The sequence below is a fragment of the Mycteria americana genome, chromosome 15 (assembly GCF_035582795.1).
Source record: "Mycteria americana isolate JAX WOST 10 ecotype Jacksonville Zoo and Gardens chromosome 15, USCA_MyAme_1.0, whole genome shotgun sequence".
Lineage (NCBI taxonomy): Eukaryota > Metazoa > Chordata > Aves > Ciconiiformes > Ciconiidae > Mycteria > Mycteria americana.
The window spans coordinates 5,570,320-5,595,137 of NC_134379.1; the positions used below are offsets into that span (position 1 = coordinate 5,570,320).

At 39.5% G+C, this 24,818-nt stretch overlaps 2 protein-coding genes across 6 annotated transcripts in view; both read right to left on the reverse strand.

Moving 5' to 3' along the window:
- Positions 1–341: 341 nt before the first annotated feature.
- Positions 342–19,549, reverse strand: NSRP1 (nuclear speckle splicing regulatory protein 1). Of its 2 annotated transcripts, none has more exons than XM_075518054.1 (7): positions 19,395–19,549; positions 18,041–18,128; positions 7,672–7,728; positions 6,253–6,384; positions 5,090–5,297; positions 4,395–4,503; positions 342–1,999 (listed from the first exon to the last, which is right to left on the reverse strand). In XM_075518054.1, the coding sequence occupies exons 1-7, from the start codon at positions 19,412–19,414 to the stop codon at positions 967–969; spliced, it is 1,647 nt and encodes a 548-aa protein (XP_075374169.1). In that variant the 5' UTR covers positions 19,415–19,549; the 3' UTR covers positions 342–966. The 2 variants fall into 2 exon arrangements, with proteins under 2 accessions (XP_075374169.1, XP_075374170.1); XM_075518055.1 differs by lacking the exon at positions 19,395–19,549 and adding an exon at positions 18,766–18,784.
- Positions 19,550–19,818: 269 nt separating this feature from the next.
- Positions 19,819–24,818, reverse strand: part of EFCAB5 (EF-hand calcium binding domain 5) — a 43,189-nt gene continuing 38,189 nt past the window's right edge. For all 4 annotated transcript variants that reach the window (XM_075518048.1, XM_075518046.1, XM_075518047.1 and 1 more), the window contains 5 exons: positions 24,360–24,463; positions 23,270–23,523; positions 22,472–22,701; positions 22,173–22,269; positions 19,819–20,647 (listed from right to left, as the gene is read on the reverse strand). In XM_075518048.1, the coding sequence (XP_075374163.1) occupies positions 20,508–20,647; positions 22,173–22,269; positions 22,472–22,701; positions 23,270–23,523; positions 24,360–24,463 (825 nt within the window). In that variant the 3' untranslated portion in view covers positions 19,819–20,507. The remainder of the gene's footprint in view (positions 20,648–22,172; positions 22,270–22,471; positions 22,702–23,269; positions 23,524–24,359; positions 24,464–24,818) is intronic.

A 24,818-nucleotide genomic window follows, 5' to 3' on the forward strand; every position in this document is an offset into this window, starting at 1 on the left:
AAATCTCAAAATCTTTTTTTTTTTATATTGGTTCACCTTATAGTAGCATAAAAGTGATAAACTTACTACAAAACAAAGTGAAAGAAACCATTATGAAAAGTGTTGAAAATGTATCTTAAAAACTACGACCACTGTCAGATATCCTACTTACCAAGTTATAGTTTGGAGATAAATTTATTCTTAATTATGAACCTTTGAACAGACTCACAAATCTAAAATATTACCTCCAGCAAAACAAGCAGATATGACTGTAATGCATGAAAAGAGTCTTGTATACCTTATTTTACTTCCTCTTTTTTGTGTGAAATAACACAAGCATTAAAAACGACCTACACAATAGATCCAGTATTTATCTTACACTTTATTTAAGTGTTTCTGTACAACAGGTCCCAAAACCAAAGCCCACACATAAATAAAAAATTCATATGTCAATATGCATTTAGCTTACAAAACGCCATGCTAGGTACAGAAATCTCCTAGATTATTATTCAGGCTGTTTTTCTTGCTTTTTTTCCCATTTTTACAGGTCTGCTTCTCATTTTTGAGAGCATCAGTGGGCAACAATGACTCCTGCTAAGGCCTGAGAACACCTTTGTTTCAGCAGAGCTCACTGTTTCAGCTGGTGAAAGGAGCAGGGGCTGCCAGGGGGAAGTATTCTCACCTTACGTTCTTCAACGTTCCCACGTCTGTCCCAGAATCTTCAAGTACCAAGGACAGGGTACCGAAGTCCAGGGTGGACAGTGTCAGCCAAATTTAATATTTCAACTGTATAAACAGACTAAGGGTGTGTGTCAAGTGATCCATTAATCCATTTCAAAAGTTGTTCTATTATGGCACACACAATTTCTTAAATGAAAGCCAGGAATAAATAGCTAGGATACACCTTTACTTCTGTACAAGAGTCCATGCAGCAGCGGCTTTTCCTCTTGGTTGACAGACCAAGTGTTTTTGCCCACCACAGGGACATTAATCTTCTTCCTTCTCAATGTAAGATTTAGTACCGACACGTGCCATTTGCCTTGCCAAATAGCGGTCCCTTGCTGACATGACTGTCTCTTCATTGCTCCGTTTAGCAAATTTGCTCATGCTCTCAGATGTTTTCTGTTCTTTCTGCTCTTTCTCCCCTTCTTCTCCAGCTTTACGTTTCTGCTCAGACAAAATTCCAGAGCTGGATCTTCCCTTCTCATCCACCTCCCTCTCTTTTCCCTTTCTCTCTTTTTCCAGATTGGTCTCTCCATCTTTTTCTAAAGGTGTAGGAGTACTTTCCCTCCTCTCTCTGTATTTCTTTTCATCACGACCATATTTCTCTCTCCTCTCCTTCACATGATCTTCCTTTTCTCTGCATTTCTCTTCTCTTTCCTTCTCTCTGTCATATCTATCTTTACCATTTCTTATTCTTTCTTTCTCTCGTTCCTTCTCTGAGCCCTTCTCTTCTCTCTCCTTTGCCTTTCTCCATTCTCTGCCATGTCCCTCCCTCTCTTTTCTTTCCTTCCCCCGTTGTTTATCATCTTGCTCTTCCCTCCTTCTGTAGTTATCTTTGTTAGTGTGATCCCCATATCTATGTCGCTCTTCCTTTTCCCTTTGGTGATCCTTTTCATGGGTCCTACTTCTCTCATATTCTTTTTCCCTGTGTTGTTCATCATTTCCCCTTCTGCTTGGTCTGCTCTCTCCCCTCTTTGTAAGATGATTTGTTTGGGCTTTTGTGTGCAGCTCTTCCTCCACACTGGATGAGCTTGGTGACCTGGAATGCCTCTGGTTCTTGTGACGTTTGGCCTCCTCTTCACTGCTCACAGAGCTCTCTCTCCTTTTCTTCTTTTTCAAATTTACTTTACTATTTTTGTGTCTCTTATCATCATCACTACTATCAGTTCCTAAGTCGGTATCAGCGTCTAGATTATTCTCTTTCTTAGCAGAGGGCTTCAGTTTTTGCCTTTCATATGGGCATTTGTTCCTTTGGTTGGATTCATCATAACCACTGTCAGATTTTTCTTCCTTTATCCTATATTTTTGTTGTTAAAAAAAGAAAAAACAACATTACACAGCCTGAAATCTCCAACTTTTCTACAAACTGACTTCCGGTCAGGACTTAAGCAAAAGATGCTGCTGAAAAGTCTAAGAAAGCAAATCTATCTGTGGCTCAGGTTCCAGGAATCCAGCACAAAGGATTTCTATTAAGTAGCTGTATCTGGTTCATTGGTGAATGCGAGCTGACGAATTTATCTAAAACAATGACTATGGTTAAGTATCCGTAGCCTCCATCTAAGGAAAAAGACATAGATTTGTATTCTTGTGTAAGCTTTTTGGCAAGCTACACATATTTTCCTATGTTTCCTATTATTCATCTATTTACGTCAAATAATGATCCAGAGAAGCAGCAGGTTGGATGTTTTGTTGACAGAGGTAAGAACATAGCCTCCATTAGTAGTAGTAGATGATTTTTTTTTAATCCAATACTTCTGAAGATCTCACTCTTGTGGCTAGACAGAAATTAGCATCTATCTAGTAGCTCATAGATTCTTAAATACCAAAAGCCGACCCATGGAGGACTGATTTGGGCAGTAGATAGAAAGGTTATGCTTTGTCATTCTTTTCCAACTGATAAGGAAATACATGTTTACTCACACAAGCCACATGTCCCTTCTTTCTAGTCATACAGCTACAGTAACAGTCTGTGGTAAACTCTTATGCATCAGCACACCACCTAGTTACATTGAATATTTGATGCATGCTTGAAAGCATGGTTAGTCTATGAACAATGACTAAAAATCATGCTGAAAAGTTCGATAATTTATTTAGTAATCCAATTAATTAAAATGATGAGCCAAAGTGGATCACTTCAAGGACAAGTGATGCAAATTCTGAGATCTAAAAATTGAGCTGTTTTCTCTCTGTATCCTATTGTACCACCATAAGAAAGAATAAAATTAAAATAAACACCTGAGCTTATTTGAAAGCCTTGCTCGGAGCACCATCTACAATACTACTTGTTTTCCCCTGAATTAATTTTATATACCACTCACAAAAGGAACATTTCCTTAATTTGCAAGATTAAGAAACCATCGTTTCAAATGATCTCTACGCAGTACAAAACTACATCATCCTGCAGACGCTCTGAAAGAAGAAGTATTAAAGCAAATGGACAACCAAGTGGGCTGACCACTACTGCTACTGTTTTTATAAAGAGATGCAATTGAGTAACTGAGATTTCATCAATAAAAAGAAGAAACCATAAAATGCAAAATTCATTTAACCACCTCAGTAGCAATCTTTGTGCACCCCTGAAACCAAGCAAGTGTTTCTCTTTGGTGAAAGCCTGAGTCTCAAATGACAAAACTGTGGCCTCAAATTTCCCATTTTCTGCTTGAATTTCAGGAAGCTGTTCTGCTTTTCTTCCAGTCAGTAATTCTTACTTCCTATTTCTTTTACACTACTTTTCCCTATTTATTTCCAGTAAGGTGGCATATCCTTATACTGAAGACATAATCAAGAATTCCCTTCAGATAGCTGAGTAACTTCACTGTCATCACATTCTTCATTTAAGCTAAGAATTTACTTTCTAATAATCCAATCTCAGATCCAGAAGATCTCTTGATGAAAGCTGCATTTTCTTTGTGATGGTAAGCATTTAGCTAGTGGCATCCAGGTTTAAGGCCCATCTCAAGTGAGGTTTAACCTGAATTAATTGTTTCAAATAATCAGTTGTTGCATGTAAGAAACATATCCCCTTCACCATATTTATCCACAGGGCAGAATTTCACCACCTCAATTGCATAAATAATTCAGCTTCATCTCATTACTTTGCTTTGGAATGGGCATATATTAAGATTTGGAATGTGCATTATTAAGGTTTTTAAATATTCCCCCTGGATTTCCTGTATATTTGATTAATTTCCTTTTACCACAGCATCAACACTCAATTACTTTATTTTTTTATGAATGTGTAAATATGGAATAAGTATAAAGTTAGGGACGCTCATTCTTTTCAGGAAATTCATATCACATAATTTCCTACGACTTACCTCTATGCTCATTATTTTACCTTTTGTCTTCCTCATAATTCAAAATATGTAACTTAATGCAGATTGCCAAATATTATGTAAACCAAAGTAAATATAGGTTAGAATAATACCAAGCAGTATTACAAGTATGACTGTCCTCTTGATACTTTTTAAACAGCATCCCTCTCCTGCTTGTTTGTGTCTTATAGTCTATACCACTGATGATCATTAGACATTTTCCAAATAATTCTGTTAATCAGCTGTATAAAGTAATCAGCTTACCCTACCAGTGTTTTAGTACTCTCTGTCTAATTCTTACAATGTTCCAGTGAGCCTGGAATCACAAACAGCCAGAAGCTGGTTTATATCTGAAAGCCTTCTGGAATCACATCCTACCTGGCTTCACGGAAGCTGCATTTAGGCATCTCTTCTTCCCCTACCCTCTGGTTTAAAAGATGTCTGTAAAATCCACTGAGATCCTTCTGTTTGGTCACATCCAGGTATGCTAAGAGAAAGAAAGTAAGATTGGATTTACTGTGCCACAAATACTCATCAGACACAACTCACAATTGGTAGACACCACCATGACTGCAATCTCCATCCTGAAGGTTTTCAAGCCCAGAGTGGAAAAAGCTCAGAACAACCTGATTTGACCTCATAGCAGACCACGCTCTGAGCAAAAGGCTGGAACAGATGACCTTTAGAGGTCCACTCCAACATAATTTATCTTATGTTCCTATATCCTACTCGTTACACCTATTCCTGGGACACTGTACAGAATGTCTGAAGTAAGGAGTGTAAGCATCATTGTTCCCCAGGCTTACGAGTCTGTCTTCAACAACTGACCCTTCCTCAAAAATTAAAAGTAGCAACCCAAATAGTACTGACACACAAACAGGGGAGCTTCCTCTGTTCTGTTAGGAACATGTACAAAGGAAAATAAAAAAGTGGGATCTCATTCAGTATCTGCTATCTGGTCCTTTTTGATTTTAATTATCTCAAGCCTCACAGAGAGACCAGATGACGGTATTGTAAATCATGTACAAGACCATACTTCTTTTTAAGGGGAATTATTTCAGTGTGAATCTTACCCTCAAGAGCTGCCTCTCTTCTTTCTCTTTCCTCCTCCTCAGCCCTTTCTTGCAGCTTCTTCTTATAGGCTGAAGTGACAAAAGCCTCTTTGTGAGCAAACTCTCCTCCTTCCATTTCACGCTCTTTCTGAATTTTTCTTTCCATTCTTTTTTCTTGCTCCTTCTTTCTAATCTCAGCTGCTTTGAGGATATTTTGGATGTATCTGGGCTAAAATAGGAAGAAAAAGGTATAATGCTGAGATATAATTAAGGTGGCTGAGAAAACACAAATGGGGATTTATGGAGATGTTGAAGAACGTTTGTAATGGAAGAAAATTGACAGAAGCTAGTTGAACACATTCTCACACTGATAGCTATCTGAAATAAACCGTCATTCCCTTTCAGATCACTAACACGGTATGCTTCCCAAAAACAAAAGACATTGCTGTATTCAATCAAAACATTCAGCCCATCTTTGACGAGGATGATTTTTGCTCTGAGTGAAACTAAATGTTTTTTGATTTCTCACCCCTCTGTCTTCTGTCTTCTAATAGTCTTGCCTTTCTATTGCTGTAAAGGAGTGGGAAGCTTCCTTTTATACCCACATACCCTGACAAGAGCTTTCAAATGAAATAGAATAAGTAACAATGAAAATATCACTTGTCAGGATAATTCAGCAATGCTTTGAAACAAGGCATTGGGCTGTGGAAATTGGCTCACATTTCACCAATGAAAGTTAATTACTTCAGTCTTCTGACAGTCCTCCAGTAAGCACACGAGTGAGCGAGAAGGGACGATTTATGTTCATTGGATTGATAACCAAAGAGTCTTTATTACCAGAAGCGGTATTGTTGCAGGGCCCACTGCCTCTAATTCTATTATCCCATTGTAACATTCTCTTCAGAAATGCACAGAAAGATATGCTATACGTACATCATAAATTGGGTGGGAAACTTGTAGTCTGCCACCCTCCAGAATACTACTGGATCAGGACTCTGAAGTATCTGATGAACTAACAGTTTGCCAAAATTCTTGCAAATTACTACCTTATGTAACAGGATTTGAGCACAATACTTGCATGCCCCATGAGAAAATGCATTTTGCCAAAGCTTAGAAGTTAATCAATCATCGCTATTCCAAGCATACAGAGGTAAGACAGACAGCATACATTTTCAGGTATCGACCTTTTTGTCATCTTTTCCGGATAATACTCTGGCATTACTTTCTTTCTTCTTCTGCTGCATTTCATCATAAATACTGTCATATTCATACACTGTAGCATCTTCCTCCAAAGCCTTCTGAATCTCCAATTTAGTCTAAAAGCAAAAAAGGGGGGAGCATAAGAAAAGATACCAAAAATTTAAGCATTAAATTTTTACTACTTTCAAACATTTTGTTCTATATTGTAATTTAAACAGACCTATAGTATAAACCTATCAATTGAGTGTAATTTAGAAACAGTCTGATCTACAAAGTTCTTGAACTGTTTACCAGGATTGAGAAGATGAAGAACCAAATCATCACCAGTATTTGCAGTTATAGGAAATATAGGAAGCAAAGACAACAGCCAAAACAATACTGGAAACTTCTTAATGAGCAAACTGTTCCATCAAATAATGTAATTAATTTTTTTAATAAACAATAAACAACATTTCAATAAGTTTTACTGTGTGTTTTCATCTATAGTTTATCCCCCTTCCCCAAAGCTCCAAATAATAAACATGTACCAATATAATTCAGGATATGATTCCATATTTCACAGTTCTATCTTCTGTTTGTAGTGAAGTTGGAAGAAAGAACTGTAAAACCGTTCAGTTTTTAAAAGCCTTATCAGAAAAAAACAACTACTAGGGGAGCCCTTTGATCAGATCTCCTGACAACAGGAGACGAATGCTGAACGGCAACCATACAAGTTTCTCTCCAGCACTTATTACCTCCATCAAAAACCAGCAATGTGTTAAATGTATGACACATAAATATCTTCTTCTTCTATGTCTTTTATTGGTCTGGAACTTTTTTAAATGTAAAATTTGTTGTTTCCTCTGTACAATTGATTCCTCGATTACAGTAAAAGGCTCACTATTGGTATATATTTAAATATTTAAAAACCCAATACTTTGTAACATTACATTCTACAAATGAAACAGTTTGAGAAACTCTAAAAACATCAATGCATTCAGTGCCACAAAACAAACTTCAACATCTTGTGTATTTAAGTACTTGCATTGAGTAAACAGAAATTTTATTGTGTTTTAAATTATGACCAGCTCTGTGTTAAACCTCACTCATGCAGCTTTCAGTGGGAGTTTTTCAGCTACTTTGATCATAGCCAGAAGAATTTCAAAAAGAACAATCTTGCCCAGAAAAGTGAAACAAAATCCTTGCTAGAGGAAAGGCTCTGAGAACGTCAAGTCAAGTTTTAAAGAAAGTCTTGTGCTGCAAAGAGCAACACACAAAATCATAAAATTACCTGGAATTTTTCTAAAGGGTAACTCCAACTCTGAAGTTGCACAATTATGTTTCTGCAATTATTTAATAAAAGAGAACGGGTGCAGTAATTTCCTAATTTGCCATGGGCATGAAGAGTTCCCACTGCATCTTACCTGTTTCATTGCTTGTTTTTTCAGTGCTTCTTTCTGAAGACTTTCACCAACAGATGGCTGTAAGAAGGAAACATTGCAGAAATAAAATTAATTACATTGACACAGCTCATATTATTTTTCTGCCATTCTAACGAACAACTATACAATAGTCCCATCACATAAGTCAGTCTCTCACTTCAATAGTATTTTTCTGTAAGCAAGAAAAACTGAAAGTTCATTCAGAAGCATACAATGAATCAGCCTTTTCCATGAGCAAAGTATTGCAGTACCTCAACATATAGATGTACAGATATATATTTTTTTATGAAAATGGTGACGAGTTTAAGAACACTATTTCAATGACATGTGTACCTCAAAAGCTGCATAAAATTTCATGCCATTTCACAAAACAAGCAATCTCTGTCCAAGAAATGCTCAGAGACATAGGAGGTCTGTGGAAACTGTTTAGTTGCAATGCCTTCCTCCAACCACTGCCAAAAAACTAGTAGAAAAGACATACCCCTCCATTATGGCAAGGGTCAGTCTGTTGGTGCAAGAAGCTAGCACATCAGCAGGCAAAACATCTAGCAAAGGACAGCTAAAGCCAGTACTGAAACAAATTCCTAAGAGAAAGATGCTGTAATACATCTACTCACTCACAAACATCACAATTCTTTCAGTTTTTGCCATAAAAAAAAGATAAAAAGGAAAACACAGAAAACAAACCCTCCAAATCAACAGAAATTGGAATTATATCCTCCCACCAATTCGTGTATCAAAAATGTTTTAATATTCTTGGGAATTATATGTTTGTGAATAAAGAATGATAAATATTCTCAATTATTTTTTAAATTATGTTTCTAATAGTCTGTGAAATAGATAGGTGCTATTCAAATATACACTCTTCTTCCAGCACATGTCATCAGAGACGTAGCAGTCGCAACCAGACATTCTTACTGACAATCACATGAAAAAACTGTATTCACTAGTAAAAAACAAATAGCTGAAAGGATTTGGCGCTTATTTCAAGTTTGATCTGTATCATTAGTTCCCTATTTTTAAAAATAAGAATACTGCTGATTTGCACAGCATGTACTTCCGACATTAATGTTTAATTTTTCAAGATTAATATGCTAGAAAATAGCAACACTAATCTTCCCTTGGAAAAAACATAGCCACTACTGAAAACATGTTTTCTAATCATGCTGTCTTTTAAAAAAAGCTTTGCATTTTATTTAGTTTTCTTTTAATTAGTCTTGAACTAAATTGCATATCTATCTTTTCTCAACCAATAGATAATACTGTTTATTAAACAGATTCACTATACGTGACAGGACTTGTATCCTTGTTTATGTAATTAAGTATCTCTTAATCTTAAAAAGCAGAAATAGGAAGGAAAAATCCTTTTGCATTTTGGCAGCTTCCCAAGTTTTGCAACTTTGACTAATACATGCTCTATATCACATTTTAAAAAGACAAGGAGATTGTGTAATCAGCTCTTAATAAAATTAAAACATGGAAACCAACTAGAAGGGAGCTTGGCAGCAGGGACGAGGATCTTCTGAAATCAAACAGAATTAGCACCATGTAAATTCAAACAGATCCCCTGAACAAGAAGGCTTTTGATTTCATTTGATGTTTAAATAAAATAATGTCTCGTGACCCCTCTTTCTTATGCTATTAAAATTTTAACAGATGTCTCAACAAGGAAAAAACCAAGTGCTTTTCCACAATTTTCTACATGACAGACTCTAAACAGTCCAAGTATTTTTCACTGGTTAATTTCAGAAACAGGGAACAAGTTGTGCCATGAGCAGCAGAATTAATGGAGTTTCATTATATGTGACTTTGTGCCCTCTGTCTCTTTATTTCCCCATCAACTCCTCAGACACCCTGCCTGCTTGATTTGGCAGGTGGGCAACGCTGCGTGTGACCAAAAGCTAGCCCTGTGCTGAGCAGTCCGTCAACAGTTCCTCCTCAACACTGAGAAAGATTAAAATCACAAATTCTCATCTACGTCTGTCCCTTTACCCAGCTGCCAATTTTCATGAAGACCACAGGAACACAGTATCTTTGGGACCTCTGCCACCCACCAAGGATGGTTAAGATTGTTACTGAGTTCACAAGTCATATGGGACTAACTAACAGTTACACACAGTGATTGCCTCTAAGGGATATTTTTCTGCTATGCGAACCATAAATAATAAAAAGACTTGCAAGCTTCTGTGTAGCTTTAAAAAAAAAAAAAAAGCCAGAAAGGTAGTATCTCAGAGGAGTACCAAGTAATTCTAAACTCAGCAAGACAAGGTGCTAAGGCAACACTGTCAATATTTGGAGAAGTACATGTGGTATCGCATAATAGCATCCACTGAATTCTAATACTCTAGACCTTTGCTCACTTCCCATAAACATGCTAGTACTTACTTTCGTAAGTAATACTACAATCCAAAAAACCTGAGACACAGAATATTCAAAATATTCCTTCCTAGCCCACTCCAAGTGAAGGACTTACACACAAGTATAAATGGGAACTTGAAAGGGCACATATTCCAACTTTTTCTGGTGCTTTAATTGCTACATGCAGACTTAGATAAAATCCATCTCTGCTTTCAAAATTTTAAACCTTGTGGTTAAACTACAGTAGTAAAGGCAAAGCGTGATGTGCACTTTTATGGAAGAAAAACCCTGCACTGATACAGTTATGCTCCTCACTAGAAAGCAGCCTCTCTGTCTAACCCAGCTGCAGATAACCAGGCAAGGAAGCAGACCAGGCTTTAGGAAGCTGAGCTTGGTAGACATGAGCAACACACTCAGAGTCCACTGTGGTATCAGGGGCTACACCCTGTATACTGCAGCTCGCTGATTATTTGGACTAGAATTGGATATAGTCTCTTATTTATTTATGTAGCTGGCTGGCTGGTTGACTGGGGGAAGTAGATAGTGGATTATTTAGTTTAAAACAACCTACAAAAATCGTGGCTTCATTCTGTATGAATTTACCTCTGGCTTTCAGGACTGATGAGCTGCTGTTGAGAAATATTTAAAATACTGTACTTGATTTTTAGGTCATAAGCTTTCTTCTAAAAAAATGCTATAAATGAGTCAGTATAAATTTCTTAATATAAATAAATATTATAAATTGACAGTGGCACACACACCAGCATTACACAGAAGACCTGGACTTCTAGCTTTTGGAGAAGAAGATGGTCCTCTGCTTGACATAGTAAGGGTCATCACTAAAGGACTCCTTTACCAGACACTCTTACACTGGTTTTACAGAAAGGTACCTAAACAGTAAGGAATCTCCCTGCATTATGCCAGAAAGCAAGGGCTCAGTAAAAGACAAAACAGATTCTGCAGTTATATTCACACAATAAGCTTTATTCCACCAAAATATTTGAAACACTGCTTAGAATGTTTTCCTTGTCTGCCTACATGAAAAAAACATGTTGGTCTACAAAGATTACATAAACACAAATGTAATAGATAATCCTCATTATTGTACATATAATTGTGAAGAAGTCCACCTGCGATTTGTTTGTCTAGAGTGGCAAAGTTTACAAAAACCAAAAACCTTCCCTAATGGTTTATGGTTGACAATTTCCTGTTGTGCTATGAGCCCTGATAGATGAGAACTTCCTGTTCTTTTGTATTGTTTTTACTTATCAACTGCCCATTTATTAAAGGCCCTATAAGCTCAGCAATCTGTCTCATACTTTCTCTTTTCCTGCAGTCAAGCTATTCTTCTGAAGCACAAAGCTCATAGTTTAATATTTTCTGGAAAGAGAAAATGTTTTAACCCTACCCTGTGAAATGACATAGAATCCATTTCTAAGAAACTCTTAGAAACGAGACTCCTCAGTCTACCACTCCTACGAGACCATGGAAGATAGCTTGTACACAATTGAAAAGGTTAAAAAAAAAAAAAAAAAAAAGAGTAATCAATTACCCCAATCTACTAACATTTCTCATTGTTCTCTCCCATTTCTTCTTTCCTTCAGGTATCTATAAGCTTCTTTCAGGCTCTTAGAGTGCTTGAGCTACCTCCTTATTTTTATCCTGCAGGCAAGCACCCCTTGTAAGTGACTTCTTAAAATGTCTCCTTTACATTGCTCCTACACAACCAAAGAACAGACATTCAAACTACTGACCAATGTTTTTTGTTTCTCAGCTATGTTCAACTCATGACAGAGCATGCAAACCATTTACAGCTTTATACAAAACGCTCAGTTCAAAGTTCAAATGCAAATACCTAAAAAGGCAATTCCACAAATGAGACAACTAAAATTTCATTTTCTTACAAATTTGTCTTCTCTGCCTTCCCACCACAATGTCCCACTGTTCCCACCTCTCAGGTCCCGACTGCAGTTCCTTGGTTTCCCTCTGCATCTCCTGCTTCCTCCCGTCTCACCTAGACTAGGCAGCCAGCCCTCAGCTTCCAGGCCAGCTGAACAGAACCAAGGAGGGTTGAGATCATCTTGTCTTTCTCCTCATCAGGGCATTAACGGGGTCTTTGTTCTGCAGTTAGAGACATCTCGTCTTGTTGAATTCACTTGAAATTGGCCAGTACATTCAGAAACTTACTATGGGCAAATGTCAGACAATGAATTGTATAAAGCTCTTTTTAGAAAACCAGAAGGAGGATAGCAAATGATTCACCTGAACATGCCTAGTTTAAAGAATACTTGGGCTCTATTTCTGAGTTCCTACTCATTTGCCTCCTTTGTTCTCAGGAAAAAAAGCCAGTTGCTGATGTTGGGTTTTTAGAAGTAGTCCCTCCTAAACTGCTGCTGTAAATGATGTAACTTCCAGAGCAGAGGGTGCAGCACCATTTAAGCATAATCTCAGAAAACAAGTCGTAGTCTGCGACCAGTATCATTTTCAGTGCTGAAGCTGGTTTCTAGGAAGCTACAACCTTAAATCTGAAGCCGAGAATGTCTTGTAAAAAATGTCACAACTATTTTAATAGGTGCTCTCAAAGTATATGTGAGATGCCTGACTTGTTTTTCCCCACTGACTGCCACAAGTAGTAAGATACCAACAAATTCTGACATAATAGCTATTATTAATGGAGCATCCCATATTAGCTGCATAGCCTGCCTCCTAAGGAAAAGCATTTGTGGTTGCTACCAAAACCGCAGGCATGGTGCTTACTGATAGACAATGTAAGACATCACACCATTCCTTTTTTAAAACCAAAAGATGCTTCTGCTCTAATATAACCTGTTAAGAAAGACCCATGAGGGGGCTTTGCCCTTTATCGTTACCCTTTTGAATTCTCTACATGTTGCTTTGCAGTAGACATGTAAAATAAATTACCTGTGTTTAAAGTGTAATACATTTTAAAGGGAAATGAAATGCTTCAATGACATCAGGCAGATTACATGTAGTTTGATTTTAATCTCTCCCTTACAACCATCTAGTGTTAACTGGATGCGCAGAAAAATATTTGACCAAACAGCGACAGTAGGATAATTTGGAGCTCTATTCGATCAGCAAGTGAAAGAAGCACAGATAGTCAGCCAGTTCACAAAATGCAAAACTTACATTTATACTGAACCAGCCAGTCCAAGAGCACTTTATTGTCAAAGACTGAGAAATAGACACTTTCAGAGCAAAATTCATCTCACGGATTTTAGGTGTCTACTTTAGAATGAGGTAACTTGTGCCTCAGAAGTACCTGCATCTTTACTGCCTATACAGGGAGTTCAGGGAACTCAAGTGTAGACACCTGCATGCATTTCTATGGATCTCGCCCCAACTTTGTGGCCCTATGTGGCTCCATCTCTGAAAGGCTGAGATCTGACTCTGCTTACTTCATTCTTCTCACATCAGATAAGGAATCTCAGACTGTGAGATCTTTGGATTCATGACACTTTGGTATCAAAACATCTTAAAATTAGCTACTTACACACTCATGTATATGTATTTAACAGTGAATCATTAAGGCTTGCCCCCACAGAGACCTATATTATCCAGCTGCAGCCTGCGCATGGATGGTCACTAAATGTACATGAGACTCAAGCCTTCACAGGAGAAGAAAAAAAAAAAAAAAAAAAATCGAGTCAGGCAACAGATTCATCTCAATTCATACACTATACGAGTCATGGCTACTAGCAGAATATTAAGAGCAAGAACATGAAAAACAAGTCACATCCAGAATTAGCTTTCCTGGGCATTCCCTCCTAGCTTCCAGAAGCCAGGAGGTTAGGGACTTCCTGAACTGGAGGATGCACCTGGACCATTGTTTGACACCAAGAGCATCCCTTAATTTGACTAATCCATTTCTGGATCCATTTATATTTTTGGCCATGCCACAATATCCTGTGGCAATGAGTTCCACAACTTAATTATACATTGTGTGGAGAAAAAAACCAACTTCCTTTTGTTTAGATTAAACCAGTTACTTGGTAATTCTGTCATATACCCTACTGCTCATATTATGAGAAATGGAAAAATCACTTTACTTTCTCTGAATCTTTCTTGATTTTACATACGTCCTCTTGAGTCATTGCTCTCCACTTCCTTCTCCTCAGTAATCTCTTTTCTAAGAGCCCCTTTAGTCTACTTAGTCTTATTTTGCATGAAAACTGTTGCATAAACTCTGGTCATCATCAATACTCACTACTTTGCCAATCTTTTTTTTACTTATACTGTATCCTTTGCAAAGTTGCAAAGTGAACAGAAGGATCTGTAAGCAAAACCAAAAACCTGAGTCTACAACAGGATATAGTTTTCTGCTTGTTTTCAGTTTCTTCCTTTGTGCCTGCTTAAACACTCCATTTATCTTTAAAAAAAAACCAGCAAATCAAGCTGATACATTCACAGAACTATCCACACTGACTCCACGATTTCTCTCCTGAATTTAGGACCTACTGTGGTCTATGTACAGTTATTTCTTCAGCTACACTTTACATCCTGCAGCAACAAATCAGTTTTGAAAGGCTGGTAAGGTACAGGAATGTATGTTGGGTAATTCTGATACAATCAAGAAACAGAAATTCTCTCTGCTGTACCACAGAGATATTTTCAACTAAATTCCAAAGATAAAATAGAACATGGAACAGTGCACTGGGAATACTGACAAGCCACCTCTGAAAACGCAATGCATGAAAAAGGGAATAATATTTTTGGAGAAAATGGATATATTGCAAATAACAGTAAGCCAGAATGGAAACTTATTCCTAACATATCATAGTTCGTTGCTGTAATATCTACTCTCTACAACAGGCTTTCCTAGGGGTAACAACCTTCCCCTCAGTTTTTAAAGAGAGTAACAACTCCTCATTATGAAGGCAAATAATTCAGAACTACATTGGCTAGAAGTAACTGTAATCGCCTGGTTTACTTTCTCCCAGTCAACACTGTATTTTGAGAAAATCCATCCCAGACATTCTGTTTCTTATGAATCCAAAGATCATCTTCATCAGCAACTAACATCCATTAATGTACTTAGCTACAGCAAAAAAGCCTTTCAAATTCCTCCAGCAAGAGTAAAGGCAAAATCTTAATGAAGTATGCAGAGTAACACTTAAAAAAAAAAAAAGGGAGCAAAAGTTTGGTATCTAATATATAATCACAGACCAAGTCAGGTGTGCAGATTTCCCAGCACGAACTTTATTAGAGTTCAGTTAAAAATACATAATCTCCAGACATTTGAGATGTAGTTCTGACTGATAAGGTAGCAGACAGGAAATGAAACCCCTCCCAAATGCTGCTCCTTATCTTGAAAAGCTCTGAAATTATTATTGAACTAATAAAGTAATTTTGTTTTTTTTAAAAAAATGATCTTCTTTGATAAAGACAGTTATGAGATTATTACTTTTTGCTGGGTATGTACCATACTGATGAGCATGACAACTTTCAAGAGTCTTTATAACAGACTCCAGTAGTGAATCTGTCAGCCTTTCTGAAAGGGAGGATACTTGATCTGTTAAGCTAAGAGTTAGTAGACAGGATCATACATTATTGTTATTAGAATTATTAGCATTCATTATTTTGCTTTAATGTTTAGATATTAAAAGAAAATATGAAGTGAAAAACCACAAGATAGCCCCACACTGAGGAAGGTTGCCAGTCCTACCATGCAATGTTTAATGACAACAGATTAATTCAAGCTCATTCTTGGGATCTGGAAAATGTGGGGTCAGTCCCTCAATGTAGAGAAAGACACCAAATCCCAAACTGACAGGGGCAGTGCTCCTGCCATTGAGGGCAGCAGATCCACTGTCATCTCCATTAGCTGTATTTAAAAGAAAGCCTCTCTTTAGAGCCACAGTGCCAGCTATGAGCTCAAGTGGAGGGACACACCTCCTGAGAGCACTGAGGACAGCAGCTAAGTGAGGAAAGAGGTGGGATTTAAGTCATGTTCCTGTCCTCTCTGTTTCCTCTAAGTCCTCTAAGCTGCACTGAGGCAGTTTCATGTTGAGGGCTGAGCACATATCACTAGGAAGGCCCTCAGCCCTTTCATGCCCTGTATAAAGGGAGCTCAGACACCTTCAACAGCGGCATTCTGGATTCTGTAATGGAACCAGGAACACAGAGGCTGGGAATTGCTAGATTGAGGCTTTCTGCGACATTAAAAAAAAAACCCTGCTAGTTCATTAAAAAAAAAATTAGCCTTTTTTTTCTCAACCACATAAAAGAAAGCGCATTGACTGAAGCTCTAGAGCAGTAAGAACATTTTTGTAACAAAGGTTCTGTTTCTAAATTTCAACTGATTCTAAATTTCAACTTCTTAAATGTTAGAATTCTAAACTACGGGTATATGTAAAGTTTATTTTCTGGGTTTTGTGGAAAAAAGCTAAATATGCACATAATGACATTATGATTAAATTATCACAAGTAATTCCAGATCAATAAAACCCAGTAAATTGTAACATCATTTACAGAAAGCTCCATCCACATGGAGGGTTCATCCCCACAATTCAGAGTTTCTGTTCTTTACCTGCAAACTATGAAGCTACTGGCTTTAAATCATTCAAAACTTCTGGTCTAGTAGTTGGGTTTCTGTAAGGTATCCAAACCAGCCTATATACCACACCAGTTCTTGGATGCCCCCCATAGTCATAGCAGTACCTCCAGAAGTGTAACTTTTATAGTGTACAGCACCCTCTACTGGGGTAGAAAGCTAGTATTTTGAAGGTAATACTTAAAAAAAATTTAAAAAATTAAAGGAGACTATAGAAAAGAACAGTATCAGCATCATGCAATATAGTCATACAATCACAGAGTATCAGTAAACTCTGTGATCATAGAAAAGCTGTGTATTGTTCAATCTAATATTACAAGTTGTCCTGGTTTCAGCTGAGATAGAGTTAATTTTCTTTATAGCGGCTGGTATGGGGCTATGTTTTGGATTTGTGCTGAAAACAGTGTTGATAATACAGAGATGTTTTAGTTGTTGCTGCACTGGTCAAGGACTTTTCAGCTTCCCATGCTCTGCCAGGTGCAGAAGAAGTTGGGAGGGGACACAGCCAGGACAGTTGATCCAAACTGACCAAAGGGCTATTCCATACCACATGACGTCATGCTCAGTATATAAAGCTGGGGAAGAAGAAGGAAGAGGGGGACATTCGGAGTGATGGCATTTGTCTTCCCAAGTAACCATTACGCATGATGGAGCCCTGCTTTCCTGGGGATGGCTGAACACCTGCCTGCCCATGGGAAGTAGTGAACGAATTCCTTGTTTTGCTTTGCTTGCGTGGCTTTTGCTTTACTTATTAAACTGTCTTTATTTCAACCCATGAGTTTTTTCACTTTTACTCTTCTGATTCTCTCCCCCATCCCACCAGGGGGGAGTGAGCGAGCGGCTGTGTGGTACTTAGTTGCCGGCTGGGGCTAAACCACGACACAAGTATTGCAAATACTTCCAGAATTACAAGTAATTCTCATTACTTGCCTTTTTTGTTTGTTTGTTTTAGAACTTTTGGGTTGTACAGCTTCACTTTTGTTTACAGTGAGTGCAAACATCATAAATCAGTTATATCAAATTTGGGTGGAATAAGCTAAAGGATAAAATACACTTAACAACTACACTTTAAAGTCAGTATCTGAGAAATGACTGTTGATTACTACTGTCTTTCTATGTGCAGACTTATTTACCAGTGATAGCCAACAAATTTCTTTATGAGCTAGATACTGTTAACTCTTGCAAACAGGTTGCCACCTGATGAACTTTGGGAAGAGCTGACAGAAAGTAACTAAGAATCAAGTCATCACTTCCATGTAACTTGCACTAAAGAAAACACAGATCGTATTTCACACCCAAATTTAAAATGCTGACACGCATCTTAGTGACACTGACATAAGCTGATGCAGGCATTAAGGGCTGTAAACAAATAAATTGCAGCATATGAGGCAAATTTCAGAAGAAAATTGTTAAACTGACCTCTTCATCAGAGTCATCTGCAAACACTGAGAGTTTCTTCGAAATGAGATTTTTCTGTGGCAATTTTTTTGGCATAATGAGCCCATATCTAGGGAAAAAATTAAAAGTTACCTTTAACACTATTTATAACAAAACACATAGCATGTTCCAAAACAAAAATCTACCATTCACAATTTTAGAAACAAAAGATCAGCATCAACATAATGTATCAAGTACAGATCTGAGCAGCATTCACAGCAGTGCACTCAGCCTTGCTACACACTTGCCAGCTTCTCCCATAGCGATTGCTATCTTTTTCCATGCAAAGTTTCTGGATGCAACGATCTTCCTAAATTAGGCCACAAATCCCTCTTGTCCAGAGTTCTCTAAGTGATTTTTTTTTTCTTCCTCCCTCAGAGAAGTAAGAAATTACTACTGTTTAACCTCCAGAGATTTAGTCTTTGTTTAACCTCCAGAGATTTAGTCTTAGTCTACACTAGACACTCTTCCATAACTACATGTGCTGGGGCAATAGGAAGTTCACTTGTTTTGTATGGCAATGTAAACCACCAACGCACAAACACAGTTATGGCAAAAAACATGATTTACAATCAACTTATGTCATGCTGAGATTAATTAACTACACACACAGAACTATTCTGCTGACACAGTCAATCTCTGTGCTCAGAAACACCTCCTATGTTTTTGGTAATGAGCAATCTCTAAATCAGGAATTTCTCCCCCACCTGCCTTTCCCCGAGTCCATCCCTGAGTAAATAGTTCGTCACAGCGCGTAGCGTTCATCCGGAGAACTCCGCGATGCCGTAGGTACCACATCATCATTGTGACGAACTATTTGCTTCCGTGTGCTCTGAACGCGCCCCCAGCAGCTCCCTCTGACCCCGCCGCCCCAGCCGGTGCCGCCGCACCTCGGCCCCGTCAGGCCGGTGCTCAAGGGGTGGGAGGCGGCCGCTGCACTGCGGGTTGTGTGAGAATCCTGAGGGGATTCTACTTCGTAAGAGTGAAAACTCCCCCCCGGCAACACAGAAGCAGCCTCCGATGCCTTCCCACTGTTTTGGTTTGGTTTTTTTGTTTTAATAAACACAGTTTTAAATACAGGAAACACAGCAAGGCTACACGGTAGACATACGCCGGCCGGGATGAGCGAGCCCCCCTCCTGCGGCCCGGGCGAGGGGGGTTCTGTCAGAGCTCGCCCCGGCCCGAGGCAGGGCCCCGCCTGCGCCCGCCCTCAGCGGCGGCCCCAAGGCCCCCCCTGCCGCTGCCCAGCAGAGCAGGGCTCGGCCGGACCCTCCGCCCCGAGGCGCCCGGCGGCGGCGCGGCGGGGCCCCGCAGCCCCAGCTCCACCGTCACTCACTGCTTGCTCAACGCCGCCATCTTGTCCCGGCCGCTGCCGTCGCCAAGTAGTGCCGCCCGCCGTTCCGCGGCCGCAGATTCGTCGCGGCCGAGACACCCGCACGCCCGCCCCGGAGACTCCCGCCGCACCGCGCCGCGGTCCCGCTCCAGAAGAGTAGCAGAAAGCGGGCGGAGAGGGCCGGAGGTGGGGGACGAGTTTTTTTAACGGCTCGTTGGCGAGTGGCGAAAGTGCCGATAGGGGGAGGGAGGGTTGCGGGCGGCCCGCGTCGCCCTGAGGGGAGCCGAGGGGAGCCGAGGGCGCCGGCAGCGGCCGCTGCTGCCCGCGGCCGGGCATGAGGGCCCGAGTGGGCCCGGCGGCGGGAATGGCCCCTGAGGCAGGAAAGGCCCCTGACTGCCCTCCCCGCGCAGCCGGTTGCCGCCGCTCCCCCGCGGCATTGGGGGGGGGGCGGGGGAGAAGCCACCCGGCTCCCGCCAGTCATCACCTACCTGGAGACGTCCCTTGTTACCGACGAAAGAAAGAAAGAGGAGTTTAATTTCCCAACATTTTATTAAAAAAGTGATTCTGCCAAAAGAAACGTTATTGGAAAGATGAAATCTTGCTGCAGACAGTGCAGTTGGCTGTAATCTCAAGCTTTATCCCAATAAGAAAGCTTTTTTTGCTATATTAAAAATGTAGGGCTTTTCCGCAACACGTTTAGAAGAACTTGACAAAATGCTGATTAACAACCTTTACTTAAAATTATTCCTAAAAAGTAATTTAAGGAGACTGACTCTTGAAAATTTTTGCTGTATCATTTATGAGCATTGTAGCTTGGTAGTGATAAACTCGTCCCTGCCTCTCTCTTTTTCCCATCAGAATTAATTAAAAAAAAAAACAAAAACAAAAACAAACTTTAATCAAGCTTTTAAAATTTAGTAGCTATACTAGCAAAATTGTTTCCTTTAATGTTTGTATTGCTATTTTCTTAAGAATCCCTAACAGACTTCCTACCATCTTACCAACAAATACTTGCTGGCTATGCATAAAAAATAATTTTAAAACCCAGTTAATTTAATAAAAGATGTTAAATACCAGAATCACTAAGGAGGAAGTAGAGATTTAATTGGAGGCACACTAGAACTGGATGCCAAAAGGGGCTGAAGATGGAGCTTTTTTACTTGCGATCTCTGCTAGTGACAGGCAGGTGTGTACCCAGTTGTACAGGTACTCGGCTGGAACTGAGCCCTGCTGCCACACCGCTGCTCTAGCTACACCTGAAACAAAGAAGAGAGGTAACTGCAAAAGCCACGTCAAAGCTGTGACCAGTGTTGTGACAAGACCCAACAGAGAAGATCATCCCATCAGCGGAGCTTTCCCCGAGTCCCGTAATTCCACCCTGGAAAAATGGTGATGCTTTGAAAAGCACACAGCATTATTGCGACAGTGAATGGTCAAGCACAGGAGTGCTGCCTTTTTATTATAATTTCTTTTGTATTGTGGTAGGTCCCCTGTTGTACAAAGTGCTCTGATATGTTTTAATGCTAAACATTTGATAATTAAAAATGTAAAGAGAAAAGTGCTTTTTTTGCAAGCTCAGATTTTATTTAAGTGTAATATCCTTCAAAGCTCTCTTACTAAATGCTATGAAAGGTCACCACAGAATCATACCATTAAAGGCTGCTCTGTCAATAGAGTGTAGGTTGTTTTGTGCTCTGTTCTGTATTACAGCACACATATATGGAACATATGGGCATCATCCAACATACACCAGGTGTAAACACTGATGGTCATTTTAAAGGAATTCCTATAATTGTGAGTTATACCTGTATTCACGCCACTGATCTGTCACCACTCTCTCAGAGTAAGTTCTATCCTGGGAAACCAACTTTTTGTAGCATACCAGCAGTTTGCCAAAGCTATATTCTTTTAGTTACATCTACATCGCTAACTAGAGGAAGACTGGATGCTCTAGGCCTGCTTCATTCTCTCCAGTGAATTAGTTTAATATATATGAGGAGAACACATGAAAGGGAACTATGACTGCATTAAGTGTTCACTGTTCATCGGTAGGCAGGGTACTGTTGATATCCCCAGCTAAATTAACAAGTCTTGTCCATATTTGACTTTTAACAGGCCTCTCAGTCTGGCATTAGATCATCAAGAGAGAGATCTCAACAAGAGCAACAGTCATTTCTCTTGCAGAGATGTTACAAATAATAATAGCCTCTTGACTGCTCTGGCACTGAGAAAGCTCACATTCATTAAAGGAGAGAAATACAGACTGAAACCCAGCTCCTGTATAAGGCCAGTGAGTATATTAAGTACCTGGCAGATGGTGTTTACAAAGAGGAGGGCTCACGCCGTCCTCCCACAATCGTGTTGCTGTTTGGAGCTGGGTCAGTCCCTCAGACAGGGCATGGAGATCTGAGGTAGATTTACTTGCCAAAAGAACCATCATTCTTAATATGTCTTTACATATTACTTGCCAAAAGAACCATCATTCTTAATATGTTTATCTGCGGGTTTACAATAAGATCACTTGTTCTGGTAGGTTTCAAAGCTGATCTGCTCCCCTTTCCTCAAGGCAGTGAATTTTGATTCTAAATTTAACAGGTTGACTTTTATTGACCAAAAAAGACTGCCAATATTTAGGACCCCTTATCTGTTGTTTAGTCTATTGTGAAATCAAAGTTAATTTCTCAAGTAAGGGCTTAAAAACACTCAGCTGAAGGTTGCCACTGACACTGTGTCATTGCTGAGCTGTGCGTGGTGATCTCACAGTTAGTGTATGATATTTACCAGCGATGCAGTCCAGCAGCAGCTCTGCTTGAACTTGCACAGATGCAGCAGTTGGATCAAAGCAATAAATCTCCTGAATCAAATTGTCATCAAGTTTCTGCAATGCAGAGAACAAAAAGAGTCAGGTGGCAGTGAAAAACTTAAGAGAGGGTTACAGAATTAATGATGGCTAAGTCAAACATATAGGAAATCTGCAGGTAATGAATTATTTCACTGCTAATTCACCCTTGGCAAATTCCACTATATCTTCCTGGGGGAGAAAGAACAGAAAACAAAGTCTCAATATTTTGAAGTCTCACCAGTATACACTGACTCCAGTTCTCAATCTCTTCTGAGCCTTTCCAGTTTGGATGGAAAAGCAACAGCACAGCCTTAACTATGTTATGTACCAGAGCTGGCGGTTCTACATAGCTCTTTATTTCGGCAAAGCTCTCAGCATCAAGTTTCTGGACACACTTGCGCAGGTCCTGCAGCATGAACCAGTGGAACAGAATCCCTGCATGCCTCAAATTTGCCACGTGTTCTGCCTCTGGAATCAAAAGCAAACCTTTCAAGAAGTTTCTCAGAAACAACTGCTGCTCAAGACTTATGTTATTGACTGAAAGGCTCTGCCCTCTTTATGATTAACTCTTTTTCTCCTTGACTAACTGATTAGTATACAGCCCAAGTATCCTATGAAACTTTTAAAAATGGGTATGTGCTTGAGAAGGAGACAAAACTTCCCTCAGGGCAAGCAGAGGTCCTGAGACCATGAAGGGTTCAGGCATGCAGGTAATTCTGGAACTGTGACATTCAAATTCTTTTGATCTTAATTGGGGCAGTTCTGAGGAGACATGCGAGGTCCCTGATAGAACAAAGCACCTTGCTTCACACCTTTGATTTCAGTGGGAATTGGGCATAAAATATCCTGTGAACCAGAGTCAAAATCTAAACATTCTGTTTAACCATACACTTAGGCTTGCTCAGGAGTAGTTTACATGTAGCAAAGGTTTGTATTTGTCTTTCCATACTAGTAGGAATGATACTTTAGATGTGGTTTTACTGAAATTCCTAATTTCACCCCTAAAAAACCTATCCTTGCTCTGTATGCACAATACCCAGTACATAGGTTGGTTCTGTTTCCTCTAAAGACGTCTTCAGTATCTCAGAGCAGGCAGCTTGGGCCATCTTTAGCATTTTCTGCAGGTCTTTGTGTTCATGAGGTGGTAATTTCTGATGGTGTCCGATGCTGATATCAAATATCCCAAGAGCTTGTCCTGATAGGTCACGGAGAGGTACTGCAATGTGGTATTCTCCACAGACAGAAGTGCGAATGACCTCTGAACTGTCTATGCACTTAAATAGGTAAACTCTGAAATAAGAGTAAAGAGAGAAAAATGTACTAGACTTTACCATTCTGGTTTCTTTTGGCAATTTATTTAGCATATTTTAGTACGATGCCATTCATCTCTTGTTGTTAAAACAAAGGTATTACATTACCACATAATTGTTTATTTCCTTGAACTGAAATATGCACAGCTTTGAGTATCATTCAAGCCATATACGAAAAGGAGAAAACAGCATTGTGGAACACAATATTGCTTAGCCAAGGCAATTGCGGAAAATCATAAGAATTTAACAAACCCAAATTAGGTTGTAGTCTTGCTTTAAAAAGTTTCCTGGTTATAACCATATTAACATTTGTTCTATAGAGTTTTATAAAAAGTAAAAATATCTGCTGGGACAGCAAATGGCTGTTCAACCAACTTTGATAACAAGGATGATATGCTTAAAAGACAAGTGTGTGTGGATCTTGGCAGTGGAAGGAAACAGGTAGTTGAAGGAAATGAGATTAATATGGCCAGGAAAAAAACCAGATTATTCTGAAGAGCAAAATGCTTCAGTGTAGGCTCTAATCCTGCAAACCTTTCACAGCAGATGTGGAGCTTGCTTGGCAGCTCAGCTGGTGAGCATTAAGTTGGAAGTTAAGTTTTTGCAGGCCTAGACTCAAAGAGAAAATGCTCCTCACCCCTTCGTAATTCCAAATCACATGTATACGCACCAGAAGCCGTGATAGTGAGAGAGCTACAGCCAGATGCTCTTGCAGGGTTGCATTACCATGGGCTCTGTGTAACGTGGACCGTGCCCGATGCAGGCTAGAGTCTAGGGCCAGAGGTAACTAGTTCAATGGCAGGTGCTGGAGCCTACCTTAAGAGGTTTTCTTTTCTGAGGAGAAGAACAGGAGAGCTATGAATTTCTTTTTGTCTTGTATTATCTGTAGTAATCACCTTGCGGAGAGCATAGTCACATGTCTGCCAGAGAGAAAAGGGAGATTTAGCTGCATCCAAGAAAGGAACAGCCATTTTGAAGCTTGGAGAGGGAGGGAATTGTTTATTTCTTAAAGGAAACTCCTACGTACATTCAAGTGCAATGGGATGCTTTAAAGACATCTCCCAACAATGCTTGGGTTTATTCCCAGAGTGTATTGCTCCAGACGCATGAAGAATGTGCCCTGGACCGCCCTCAGCCAGACTATTTAATCCATCCCCAGGCTCCACACTGAGGAACACCCACAGGCCAAGAAGAGGTTTCCCCTCTTTTTCCCATCCCCTTGCAGTCCTCTTTCTCATGTCATGTTTGTGTCAGTGTGCCTTGACACGTGAAAAG

Excerpts from the sequence above, each read along its gene's own strand:
- NSRP1 (XM_075518054.1), bottom strand. The coding sequence starts at position 19,414 with ATGGCGGCGTTGAGCAAGCA. Across the intron at positions 7,729-18,040 it reads CAGATGACTCTGATGAAGAG|CCATCTGTTGGTGAAAGTCT; the intron begins GTCAGTTTAACA and ends TCCTTCTTACAG. Across the intron at positions 4,504-5,089 it reads AAGAGAGGCAGCTCTTGAGG|CATACCTGGATGTGACCAAA; the intron begins GTAAGATTCACA and ends TCTTTCTCTTAG.